Source organism: Aplidium turbinatum, chromosome 6 (assembly GCF_918807975.1).
Source record: "Aplidium turbinatum chromosome 6, kaAplTurb1.1, whole genome shotgun sequence".
NCBI lineage: Eukaryota > Metazoa > Chordata > Ascidiacea > Aplousobranchia > Polyclinidae > Aplidium > Aplidium turbinatum.
The window spans coordinates 26,620,580-26,634,037 of record NC_137477.1 but is presented as its reverse complement, the minus strand read 5'-3'; the positions used below and the strand labels follow the sequence as shown (position 1 = coordinate 26,634,037).

General features: G+C 39.6%; 2 protein-coding genes across 2 annotated transcripts in view; both read right to left on the bottom strand.

Annotated features, from left to right (window-relative positions):
- Positions 1-2,821: 2,821 nt before the first annotated feature.
- LOC145772556 (A disintegrin and metalloproteinase with thrombospondin motifs 20-like) overlaps positions 2,822-13,458 on the bottom strand; it is a 35,263-nt gene continuing 24,626 nt past the window's right edge. Inside the window, exons 23-24 of the mRNA XM_082584419.1 lie at positions 3,357-3,577; positions 2,822-3,068 (exon numbers count right to left, since the gene is read on the bottom strand). Coding sequence (XP_082440545.1) covers positions 2,944-3,068; positions 3,357-3,577 — 346 coding nt within the window. The 3' untranslated portion in view covers positions 2,822-2,943. The remainder of the gene's footprint in view (positions 3,069-3,356; positions 3,578-13,458) is intronic.
- Positions 10,871-12,460, bottom strand: LOC145772750 (uncharacterized). The gene is made up of 2 exons (XM_082584627.1): positions 11,737-12,460; positions 10,871-11,583 (listed from the first exon to the last, which is right to left on the bottom strand). Exons 1-2 carry the CDS (start codon positions 11,988-11,990, stop codon positions 11,211-11,213), a joined length of 627 nt encoding a protein of 208 aa, XP_082440753.1. The 5' UTR covers positions 11,991-12,460; the 3' UTR covers positions 10,871-11,210.

Below are 13,458 nucleotides of genomic sequence, written 5' to 3'. Positions count from 1 at the left end.
AAAAATCCAAACTGGCAACCGTGCCTAAACATTCACCATAGTGATGCAAGCCGCGCCGCGCCGCGCCGCGTACGCGGCCGCTTTTGACTTTTTCGCCGCGTGCCGCGCCGCGCCGCGTGGAAGGTTGAAATGACAAAGCCGCGCCGCGCCGCTTGCCGCGTAAACTTTCAAGAAATTAATTTTTCGTAAACGTAAACTTTCAAGAAATTAAACTTTCGTAAACGTAAACTTTCAACTTTTCAAGAATCAGCTATGAAACTTCAAATTTAAATTGGAAACACGGATCAGTTATTTTTCCCTTCGGAAACCCTAAGATGGAAAGCTATGCAAATGCAAATTGCAAATGGCTTGCAGTTGACAGGGTTTTAGGGCTTGCTTGTCAGGGAAGCTGTACGAATGTTTTTGGTTAGTAGCCTAGCTGATAAGCTCAGTTACCAGGCCATAGGCCTAGCGCAACTACCGCATTATTTACTATATCAGTTAGCCCAGTGAGTTCAGGCTATAAGTTTTACTCTTGTGTGTGTAGTTCATATAGCCACTGGCATTATAATTGCATTATTGCTTACAAAAAGTGTTCAAAAGTCCTGATACTGGATCCAGGAACATTCTATTTGTCTTAGTTTGTATTATGTCTTAGAACTTAGATGCATTGCTGATAAGAGAATATGATCTGGTTAGCCTGGCCAATTAGTGCACAACTGTATTGGTACTAGGTTACCAGTTATATGCCATGGATGCTTTTTCCTACAATTGACTTTCTAAACAATAACTCGTTAAAATATTTTTTTTTAATTTTGTAATTTGCGGTGTGCGGTGCGGTGCAGTGTCAAAGTTCCAGATAAATTGCGGTGTGCGGTGCGGTGCGCGGATAGATGAGTCAGTTGCGGTGCGGTGTGCGGATAAAAATTTTGGGTTCGCTGCATCTCTAATTCACCAATGACTCATGAGACCCGCTCAGGGTTGCCAGACTATGAAAAGGCTTTAATCTATTTAAAGCCAAAATAATACAAAAGGTCAAAACAAGGAAAATATATGATAAAAAAGGCCAAGTAGATATTTACCTGTTTCTATTAAAAATAATAAAATTTACATATACGTATAAAATATTTTCGTCTTGGTGAAGGATATTGTGGTGTGGAAATACAAGAAGTCAACAGAAGTTAGATGCATTGCTTAGGCTATAAATTCGACTGATAAGACCAACGAGTTATAGGCAACTACTTTTATTTTTTTGGAAAACTGTCTTCTGGACATTTTAGTCATTAATGACTGCCATAGCTTGTTTGCTAATAGGCTGAACACAAGCCTACAATAGGCTACAATACAATAGGCTACGTTTTAGTAAAATTATAAAACCTACGGTATTGCTCTTGAGTAAGTTATTCATTAGGCCTACTAATATTAGCTTAGGCCTAATCATTGTTTCAAATCTATTGTCATAATTTCTTGTTAGTAGGCTAAATGACGTTTTTTATTTGTAAGCAAACTATTACGCTGCAAATACACGAATAAAACCTACAAAGACGAACACGAAAGATTTTTTCTGTTAAAAACCCTCGAGTCATTTTTTTTTTTATTTGTGCAATTAGTTTGAAGGAACTTTGACTTTTCGTAAAACTTTTTGCTCAAACTAATATCTTCGTCTTTTGAAAAGTCGCACAAAGCTTTCTGAAGAAAATATTTAAACTCAAACGGCATACAAATGACTAATATTCGTGTTTGTACGAAGAATAGGCCTATTGTAGGTTATGTGGCCCAAGATCTGTGGAATAGAAGTCAAATGGCTGGAGTTGCCGTGCAGGTAGCCTAAGTGCTGACAAGAGGTCCGTGAGTAACCTAGGCTACTCTTGAACTCGGGATACTTTCAGGAGCCTGGGAACATGACTCGTATTGAACAGCCCAACCCTGACTGGTCGTCAGACTACTCGGTAGACCTATCGGACAACTCAGCAAATGCTTCAATTCAGCAAGTTCATTTCAGCTACTGCCAAGACAGCAAATAAGATTTACCGTACCTGCTCGATATCACATCGGACTAGCTTGATGATCGCTTGTCAAACTCATTTTGCTGACTTGTGACAGTCCAAGTTTCAAGGCTAACAATATTAGGCTATTGTTTGCAAGGAAACACTGCTGCTACAGCAGGGATAGCCTATCTAGAGAAGGGGATATAAAGGCTCGAAGCGTTTGCCTTATTCTCATGACACTACCAGGGCGGTAGTTTGTAGCCTAGTGCTTTAAACATGTGTTTCTTTTTAAAATCATAGAAAGTTTTGTAGTGCAGCTGGTACAATGAGCTACAGAAGACAGTTAGCAAATGTTACGTAGAGCATATTTAAAGAATACTTGTTTACAAAGACAGTTGAAAAGTTACCAGTAAGCTGTTTTTTTAACAAAGCCTTTGCGGTAGGCCTAGGCTAGATGTAAAGCAAGTATATGGGTAGTTGAATTAACAAGTAACCATGAGCAATTGAGCATGCTGTGATTATCCAGGCCTGATGCTAATAGCGCAAAGCAAGTTATCATAACAAGATTTATTAAACTACTAGCCTATCGGTGCCAATTGTCATTTTACTATAAACACACATTATTTACGATAAACAAAAGCCCTTCTATTGTCAGACGTAATAAAAGCCTTCGCATCCCCTTCTTTAGATATCCCTGTGCTACAGAGATCTACATTTTGCTGTCGCTCTGATGCTGCTACTGCATTTAAATTCATCTACAGTAGGCCTACAGTAGGCTACCTAGCCTATACAATGCGTCATTGGGTTTTTTATTAAACATTGAAGTGATTGGGAAAAATTAAGTCACAACCAAAAAGAGCTTATTTTGTAGATTTGTTGTTCAACAACAAGAAATAAAAAAAAAAGATGCAACAAAGACATGCAAGTTGCGTCAATTTGTTCTAATGGAAATGTTGGACGTTAATCACGCTACTGTTTAATCACAAGTCGTGTCTTCTGGGCAAGCATTGCAAGTCAGAGGGCAGCTTTCATCAAATCGTGAACTTCCGCAGGAATTTGGAAAATGTCGGCACGAAGAGAACTTGTCTACACAATGAATGCCTAAAAACAAATTTTAGTTAAAAATCAACCTGTCGGATTGAGTTTTAATGGGTTCCTATTATCTGGAAAGACAAAACAAAAACTACACTAGGCTACATAAGCCTAAGTAGCCTATTGGAGCTGGATACAAAAAGAATAAAAAAATGTAATGAATTGATTGTAGGCTATATGCCTACAAATTTTGAAAATCCGCTCTATTAGGTTAGTTCGATTACAAACGTTTAAAAACCTGAAACATTTTCTGGTTGAAAAGAACATAGTTTAGAAAATGATGAAAAGCATTTTTACGGTTGTGAAATTGGCAGCAGGAACGTCTACAATTTTGATTCATGTATTCAGCAAAAAGCGTGCAGTATTGTTGACGAACAAAGTCCCAGCAAGTAGCATCTTTCATGACGTTTTTTGTGTCACAGCAAAGTGGAACAATACACGTTTGATTGTTGCATGAGCGTGTTTCGGTGGAGTTTCCAATGCAATTACCAGTCCCAGCAACACCTCCTTTGCATGTTCTGAAGAAATTGATATAAAAATAATGAAACTCATGAAACCGCGCTTGTGTGTTGTCTTTGTTTCCAGGATAGGCTTTAGTAGACTAATTTTGGAATATTGATAATGAGCATGTATGCTCAATGTAGGCCTACTGTAGCCTAATTAAGCTAATATTACACTTTGTTACATTCAGTGGTGGATTTCCAAAAGATTAGCTTCCGGAACGTTAGTTTTTTACTTTCCAAATTCGCTAGGTGCCGTAGAAGAGATTTAGAAATATGCCCTTATAAAACTTTGAAACAATACACTTGATGTACGGTACCTGTTTAAAACGTTGTTAAAGTAAGTACCGGCATCATAGTCTATAGAAGATATAACGTTGCTCAATGCAAATATTCGTATTTTAGTGAAACAGTAACACTAAAAATTACAAGTTCCACAATGTTTCAAGACATTCATCATATTCAAAACCATAAGACCTTTGGCGTCTTCGGGTCTCAATTGCCGAGTTACGTCCCTGGCGCAACCAGGATCCAAAAAACTTCCCTGGTGAAAACTTTCTCAGTGAAGGACCGACCATTCGTATAAAGAGTAAACTTGAAACAGTTAGCCTACAGTGTGTAGAGAAGCATGGTCAGATGTCAGTATGAGGTTCATTTGTGAAAATCCGCGCTCACACTCGCTCGATGAAATTGGAATGGATTTTAGTGACACTATCAAATTTTGAAGACTCTGGGATCTTTTTTTCATAGTTAGGCTACATATTCACAAAATCCCCTTACAGCTTCGCGTTCATCTAAGCGCAATCTCTTTCAACTTCAATGATCTCGTTTTTTCCGTGTATCATTACTGTGTCCACTGGCCAAGTAGTTGCCAACTTGTCCACTTGTTCGTCTAAATTGCCAACTTGTCCACTTATTCGCCTAAATTGCCAACTTGTCCACATATTACACAACCAAGTTTTCCGCCTTTGGCATTGAGCCATTCATATTGGTTTTGATAATTTGTTTTCTGAGATGTAGTCCAATAATCAGGCCATTCATTAGTTGAGGACAGAGCCGGTAGCTCAGGAGAAATTGAAGCATCTACATATGTAGACATTTGTGCAACAAAGTTGAGGACAAAGATGATAAGTCAGAAGGGATCGAAACGGCAGGAGTGGAAATGGCTTGTTGGTTATCTTCTACAAGTTTTAGCTTTCTGGCAGAGCTAAAGAAACTTGTAATTTTGTTTATTTGTAATCTAAACTCACTACTTCTACCGTAAAAATAGTTTATTAAGTAAAATATTTGATGAGTCAAAGAAAGTTTTTAATTCGCTACGAAATTATACACATAAAAATTAATTTGGATCAGTGATGAAACGTTGACCCTTTAGCAGTGTTGGGCGCGATAACTCATTTTTCAGTTAAGCGATTACGATAATCGATAAGCGAAAAATGCCTAAAGCGATAACGATAAACGATAAATCAAAAAAAAGTTAAGCGATAACGATAAACGATAAATTATCGCCGATAATGTCCGATAACGATAATTTTTTTTTTCTTGATTAGCGCTGCCCCATCCCATGCAGCACGAACTGTTTTCATCAACATGGCGAAAAATCGAACATAATATACTGTAAAGGGACAAAACTTTTTGTAAGTTATGCATGAATAGAATCGCAACAGCGGCAGTAGGTATCGAATCTTCAACCTCGTGATCCAGAATCAAACCACTGAAGTAACCGCCGTGCTTATAATTATACCTTCAGATACCAGTTGGATGCTTTTATCAATTGAGTTACACTGCCGCTTACGTGCTGTAGGCAAAATAATTAAATCAAATGAAAATACCATAAAAAATTTCAAACTTTTATTTTGCTTTCTACGGGCTGTTTACAGCAAAGTCAGCAATAATTGAAAAAATTCCAAAAAACGCAAAATGCTTGAAAATTTATCAGTAATCTTAAGCGTTACCGTATTGGTAGTAAAAATGTGCATACTGTGAAATCCATCAAGCTTGTCAAATTAGTCGTGTTTGTTCAAGAACAATAACATAATCATCGTAATTTACTGATAATTTCAGATAAATTTTTCTGTTTTCTTTGTGAACACCATCATTAAAGCAATGGCAGAACGCTGAGTTGTTGAGATAAGAATTACAATATAGGCACTGTATTATTAGTGGGAAAAAGAATATTTGATTGAGCGTTGGCTATGTCGCATAGGTAAATCGTCGTCGTATCCAGGCTTACGCCCGGTGGTTGAAGATTTAGATTAAGTGGACGGGAAGGCAAGGAAGCTAATCTTCATGTCCACCTTCAGGCATGCCTTTAGGCCAGGGGTGGGGAACCTTTTTAGTATTGCGGGCCACATAAAATAAGAAATAACACAGGCGGGCCACTAAAATTTCGAAATTTTATTTACAGATAAAAAATGCAGCGAAGTAGACAATGATTTATTTCACTTTCACAGCTAGTGGGATGGCTGAAAGTTTTTATTTTTGGTGAGTCGTGTCATGTCTGTGTGATGTCTGCTGACACGGAAGATGTTGCAACTCTTAACTACATCTCCACGTTTTTATCAGTCAGTCTGGAGCGAAGCCGACTTTTTGTTAGATTCAATTTGGAAAAAAACTGCTCGCAACGGTAGGTGCTTCCAAACAGAGACACATATTTCAAAGCATGTTTCCGCATGACTGGAAAATCATCAGCATTTATGTAGCGATGATAAAAGTTGAGCAGTGGAATGTTTTGGTACATCGCTTTCAACGTAGGCTACCCTCACTCTGTGAGCTCTACTATTTCATGTTGGAAGTTACTAGGAACATCAGTTGCAACCACATTGAAAGGAGAGGCAAAAATATCTAACTCCATTTCTTTACTCTTTATGTCCAAAAATCTTGCATTAAATGTCTCCATAAGATTGACACATACATAGGCAATGGGTAGCCTGTATTTGGCTGTTGTAGAAAGCTTTTGCTCTTGCAAGGTAGGAAAATGTGCGGTGTTACTGTTTTCAAGTTGTACTTTCCACAGGTAATTTAACTTCAAATGATTTCACTTTTGCAAAAGAAAAAAAAAAATTTTTACGAAATTTTGATGCGGGCCACATAGAACAGTTACGCGGGCCGCATTCGGCCCGCGGGCCGCAGGTTCCCCACCCCTGCTTTAGGCTAAGTGTCCTGCGAAAGACAGTGTCCTGCCCTTGTGTTGTCAGGGCCGTCGCTGCAGGGGGCGTGCCCCTCCCATGACAACGACCTGTGCACACACACTTCAGGCACTGAAGAAGAATTGGTTTTAATTTTAGTTTCATGAACTAGGTGGCTAGTAAAAATATTATTTTTCATGGTCTTTCCACTTGTGTGTTGATCCGAAATAAAATTTATCGGCGATTGATTATCGGCGATAATCAAATATTGCCTTTGGCGATAACGATAAACGATAACTGAAAAAATAATTAAGCGATAACGATAAGCGATAAAAATTTATCGCCGATAATTATCGCCGATAAATTATCGCCGATAATGCCCATCACTGCCCTTTAGGACACAAGACACGGTCAATAGCCTACTGCAAGGAAGTTTGTTGACGTACTAGTAAACCTCAGCTAACAACACTTAGCTGTTCAGCATTGAAAGTTTTATAAGAAGCCGAAGCCAAGTCGTAAAACTTTCGACACTGGACAATAATGGACATAGCTCAAAAACTGTTCTAAGGTTCAAGACTTTGACGGCCCTGAACTTCCACGGTGTAGGCTACTTCTGTGAGGATCTTGACCAATAGGTCTCGGAATAAGACTGTTCTTATTGTTACTTTTTTCAGTTGGTACCACGACTGCTCAGACAAGGCTACTCTGAATAGGGCAAGGACTACGGTGCTAAGCAGCTGGAAACAGTCAGTAATAAAAGTGGAAAAATTAATTGTGACGTAATACGGTGGTTCAATAAAATATCGGAGTGTAAACGTCAGAGTGTGGCGCTAGGACAGTCAAGCTGCCTCAAGGTTGCACAATAGCGGATCAAATGAATGATACAAATTACAAACACCATCTTAACGCTACTCTGAACAGAGCAAAGCATAACAAGAGCATAAAATATCTGAGCTTCCGGAACGCCGTTCCGGACAAGTCAACTTTTTGATCGAGCGTCAGGAGCGGCGTTCCGGACCGTTCCGGCTGAAATCCAACCTTATTTAACGTTTGAACTAGGCCTATATAGGCCTATTACTTTAAATACGGTATAAAAAGCTTAGATTACAAAAGGCATACATCTGTTCTGTGGATGGTTCATATATCTTTATTATTGCCTTATAAAAGTTTGATTTTTCAGTACGGAATGGTATGGTGTGTAAAACGTAGCTTAAAACGTGCTTCTTCTAACTCAACCGCAATAACACTGCTCGACCGGCTGGAATCACAAAAGTTCGAGCGATGGAAAAACACTGTCGACACTATCGACTTTACACACTCTAGCCGGATAGCATGGAGTACTGTCAACAACCTTACAGACCGCTCAACACGCTCTTCCCGCCAACGTCCTGTTACTGCCAATAACATCGCATCACTAGTAGCAAAAAACAGGACCTATGGAACAGGCAACGAAAGTTCTCCAAACTTGTAAAGAGGAAAACGTCTGATCTCTGGAAAGTTCCAACACCAGACGATGAAAGCATCTCCGGTGATTTCACACCGGATGAGTTCTCTACTGCCCTCCAATCAATTAAAACCCATAAGGCCACTGGCCCTGACAAAATCTGCTCCAAATTTGTACTCCATGCTGGCACCTCTATAAAGTCTTGGCTGCGTAAATTCCTGTTTGCTTGCTTATGCTAACTCAAAATCGCAAAAATCTGGAAACGAGCCAAAGTACTCACAATCCCTAAGCCTCACAAACCTCCAAAAGATCCGAAAAGCTATTGCCCTGTATCTCTTCTCTGCATCCCCTTCATCTTCGAACGTCTCATCTACAATAAAGTCGAACCAATTGTAGAACCACTCCTGCCCAGAAAGAAAGCTAGCTTTCGACGTGGAAGAGGTACTTTAGACTGTAGAGCAACTTACTCTTATAGGTTACTCTATATTACTCAAGATATTGAAGACTGCTTTGAGGCAAAGAAGAAGGTCGGTGCTGTGTTTTTCGACCTCACACCCACCTACGACACCGCATGGCATCGAGACCTCACCTGCAAACTGCTCCGCCTGTTCCCGGACAAGCAAATGGTCCGCATAGTCACGAAGTTTGTTCACAACAAAAGCTTTAACCTCACCACCGGAAGTGGTAAACCAAGCAGGTTGCGACGCCTGAGAAATGGCGTCTCCCAGAAATTTGTCTTGGCTCCCAATCTGTTTAACATCTACACTCACGACCTCCCAAACATGATATCCGCAAAGTACGCCTGTACCGATGATTTGGCCATTCTACAACTGTCGAACCATTGGGAAACACTAGAAGGGACCCCAAACTAGGATATGTCGACACTTTTGACATGCCTCCAGAGAAAGAGATTGGAGCTACTGAGCTACTACTATCCTACATATATTACTATATTATACATTAACATATCTTAATATACGTAGGCTATATCTTATCATATATTACACCCGAATAGTTAAGGATGATGATTACTATCTTTACTCTTCCATGAATAAGCTACTATACTGTATTGCATAATTTTATATTGCCAGATAAGAATATATCACTAAGTTACTACAAGCTTGCATCTAACTACCCCCTGATTATTATAAGCTATTATGTTTGTTCAGAGGATCGCTTGACTTTTCGTAAGATTATTGTTTAGATTGGTTTGGAAAAGATGCTTGAAACAGCTCAGACACTACATCCTTCATCGGCACTACCAAAGAATCTCCACCTCTCATTAGCGATACCAAAACACTCCATCCTTCACTGACGCTATAAAAGATGATTCAACTCTTATTGGCAATACGAAAAACACGCTGCTATATCATCATACTTCTTATGCTCTTACATGTGCTGGAAATTAATTTAAAAAACAAAGCTTTTTTAACTATTTTATCTTAATAATGAGCTGCCATATTGTGTATTTGTTCTGCATTCTATAAGCTACTTAATTTCTTTGCTGCGAACACTTTATTTCTGTATAAAACCTGTAAATAATCCTTGTTTTGATAGTCCCTTATGTAATTACAATATGTGTGTGTGTATTAGTTTGTTTTTGTGATGTTGTTGGGTTCAGTCGTGTTCTCATTGCTTTAAGAATTGACGCTCTAGTTGTTTTAGGAACGAGGAGGCGACTGATTCTTAACTTATTCATCTACTTGTTTTAATGTATCAGGTTTGGTGGCCGTGCTTAACTATATTTATCGATGCATATACCGCAATATTAGATCCTTTTATGCACGTCTTAAACCATTATGGTTTTGCCACCTTTTCCTTTTGTTGGTTTTGTTACTGTATTTCTTTTTCACAATATCATTTCTTTTGTATTCTGACAAAGAAAAATAAATTGAATTGAATTGAATTGAATAAAGCTCAGCGAAATCAAAACAGTGACGACAGCTTTCCACTTAAACAACCGGGAAGCGAAGCGTGAGCTCAAAATTGACACCGATGGCAAAACCATGTCATTCTGCCCAAATGCTAAATATCGGGGGATAGTCCTGGACAGGTCGCTTATTTACCGTCAACATTTGGAATTACTACAACATCTCAACGCGCACAGCTTTGCTAAGGCAACTGGCAGGGCCGTTGACAGGATTTCTCGGGCCCGGTACCAATTTATTTTTGGGCCCCCTTCATCGAGAATGTTATGAATATAAAGGTTGTGTACAAACTTTTATTTATGTGCTGTTTAAATGAGGATGACACATGCCGTTCAAAGTAGAAAATTATAGAGAATATCATTTATATATAAAATCAAATATAGTTATTACTATCTGAACCCTTAACAGCCTGTTTCACCTAAATAAGGATCATCAGAAGTACCTTATTCAAATACTTGGCTTACGCCGATTGAGCACTTTTCTGGAGGCACCTTGCTATGCATTGCGCAAAGCTCACTGCTTGCAGTTTGAGCACTTTGGCAAGGTTGGCAGTAGTACTATTTTTGGTGCTTACGTACCACAGATAGGAAAATGTCGCATGGAGGTATATATCTCCATGGCCATTCCAGTGTACCTACTGCACTGAGAAGACCGAAAAATCGAAACGGTGTGCACTGTCTGCAGTTATACGGTATATATTTTTATATTCTCAAAGATTTGTTGTATCCACGAATTTCCCCAACTGCACAATTAAAAGTGAAATTCTTGCTCTCAATCACGACCTTCATCGGTATGTTTAACCTTCGTCCGGCTGCATGGGTACAATTGTACCCATTCCAATTTTAAAATACGACAGTCTTTTTTCTAGAAACCCGAGAGACCTGAAACTTCCTGACATCTCTACATTTCTGTGTTAGATTATGCAGACTAAATGTCGGCAAAAAATCTTTACACGTTACCGAGATTTAGGGTCGAGTTGTTTTTACACCCTTAACAGGCGGTATGGGTACAATTGTACCCTTGCACATTGTGTATCTAAATAATGCCAGTATACATAACACAAAGACAATTTTTTGAATGTTGAATGAAACAGAGTACAGAAATGATTTATTTGACACAGAAATATGAAAGAAAACTTAGTCGAGATGGGTTTAGTCAGTGTCACAAGTAATACACTTTGTTTTTGTTATGGAGTGTTCGTCGCACACAGGCTGAACGCAAGCCACGCAGCCTTTCCTGGTTTTACGTCGTTTTTGTTTCTGATCTCTGCAGACATAGCAACTGCCAACAATCGGTGTAGCTCCTCGATTTCCATAGGGTTCTTTGGGGTTAGCTTCTGCCCCTTCTGGCGGTGTCGCAATGGGCCGTCCTAGAACCATTTCCACTGCAGCTCGAAGGAAGCGGTTTCTCATCATCATGCGGTTGGTAGTGCGAGCTTCCACTGAAGGCATACATAGCTGTTTCGCAAGATCTTTCAGGAACTTTCTCCGTTGGTCCTTTTTCCTAAACACTGGCTTGTGTTCCCTGTAGATGATAAACGACGCTAAGCCAGTGACGTCGATCATGTTATAGAAAAACGCCAAAGGCCAACGCAGTGTCCGTCGTTTTACTGTGTATTCACCCAGCATTTTGTCCATTGTGTCCACCCCCCCTTTGGTTTTATTATAGTAGGCCTACGTGATGATCTCTGGTTTGCTTGATTGTGTTGCTTCGACTTCTCCGGTCATGTGCATGGATGATAGAAGCACAACTGATCTGTTTTTCTTTGGCACATATGAACAGACTGTTGCATCTCGATGGTAGGCGAAATTGGTCGAGTGAAGTGCTCTTTCCTTGCCAGGCTGCATGTTGCTTGGCAAAAACCTCTTGTTTTTTCTGACTGTTCCAACTAAAGTCATGTCCCAGGTGTTCAATACTTTAGCTAGCTGCATACCTGTGAAGAAATTATCGGTGGTGACATTTCTTCCAGAGCCTTTATACAAACAGACCAGGTCCAAAACTGTTCGCTCACCAACATTTGTTTGTCGGGGACCATCTATTGGTTTTCCAGTATAAAGCTGACCATGCAGCGGGTAGGCGTTTGATGCATCACAAGCCCAGAAAACCTTGATACCATATTTAGCTGGTTTAGATGGTATATACTGTGTGAATTTGGTATGTCCTCGAAATGGAAACAATTGTTCATCTATCGTGATACATTCATGTGGCTTGTATAGGCTCTCTCCAAATTTTTATTCAGCATTAGCCACAGATCTCGTATTGGTGCAGCTTTATCTGTTTGCACACGCTCTGCACGTGTATTATCGTTGTCAAATCTGATAAATCTGAGCATCAACTTGAAGCGGTCACGAGACATAGCTGCACGTATAAGAGGCAAAGCATCTACTTTCCACATATCTTCCAGATTCTCTTCGTTATTCCTGTGTACACCAGCAGCAATAAGGATGCCAATAAATGCACTGAGCTCAACTTCAGTAAAGGGCTCGAATGTTCTTAGTGGTGGCCGTTCAGAAGCATTACGAAATCTTTCTGCGAGATTGTTGTTGAAAGCTTCATAAACTCTTCTAGCCTTTCGATTTGTTTCTCTTAGTATGATGTCACACATCTCTGGACTCATGATGGATTTGAACAGCTCTTTTTCTGTAAATAGATTGCTGGTTGCTGCAGGCCCACCTCTTTGTCGTAGGATGTTACGAGATCTTGTTTGGGCAGTTGGCAGCGGGTCTCTATGCCATTCGGTTTCATCTTTAGCAATCCAAATGCTATCAACATGTTGAGACATGGCAGGGACATCTTCAACACTCTCGTCTGAGTCGTATTCTTCTTCCTGTTCTACCACCATTTCTTCTTCAATGTCGGACGCTTCTTCAATGCCATCATCTGCTTCTGGTATGTAGTTTTCATCGTCAGATGCAACATATGCGCCTTCCTCATATTCAGAATCAGATTCTTCAATCATACGCCTCATTTCATCGGCCGTATATCTGAAAAGCAGCAAAAAAGTAAATAAATGTGTATAATGTTTCTTTGTGAAATACCGGTACTACAAAAGTAGGCTATAAGCTGGACACAAAATGATACTGACCTCAATCGTCGTGTTCTTCGATTATCGTAAATGCTAGATTCAGCATCACCATCACTCATGATTTCTTCACCAACCTTCCAAAACTTATAGCCTACAGTACAACCAATTTTCAATCTACAGTTTACACCTAACCAATTCCGGCAGAAAACTTACCAATTCCTACTAGTCCTACTCAAATATAATCAAAAACTCTAATACTGCACGTGCCTTGTCTTATCTAAGGCAAGAGACGAAGGGAGAGGAAACGAAGTGGAACGACTGGGATGACGATAGCTGATCGCAGGGGCAGAAAGGATGATAAAAATAAAAGGGGA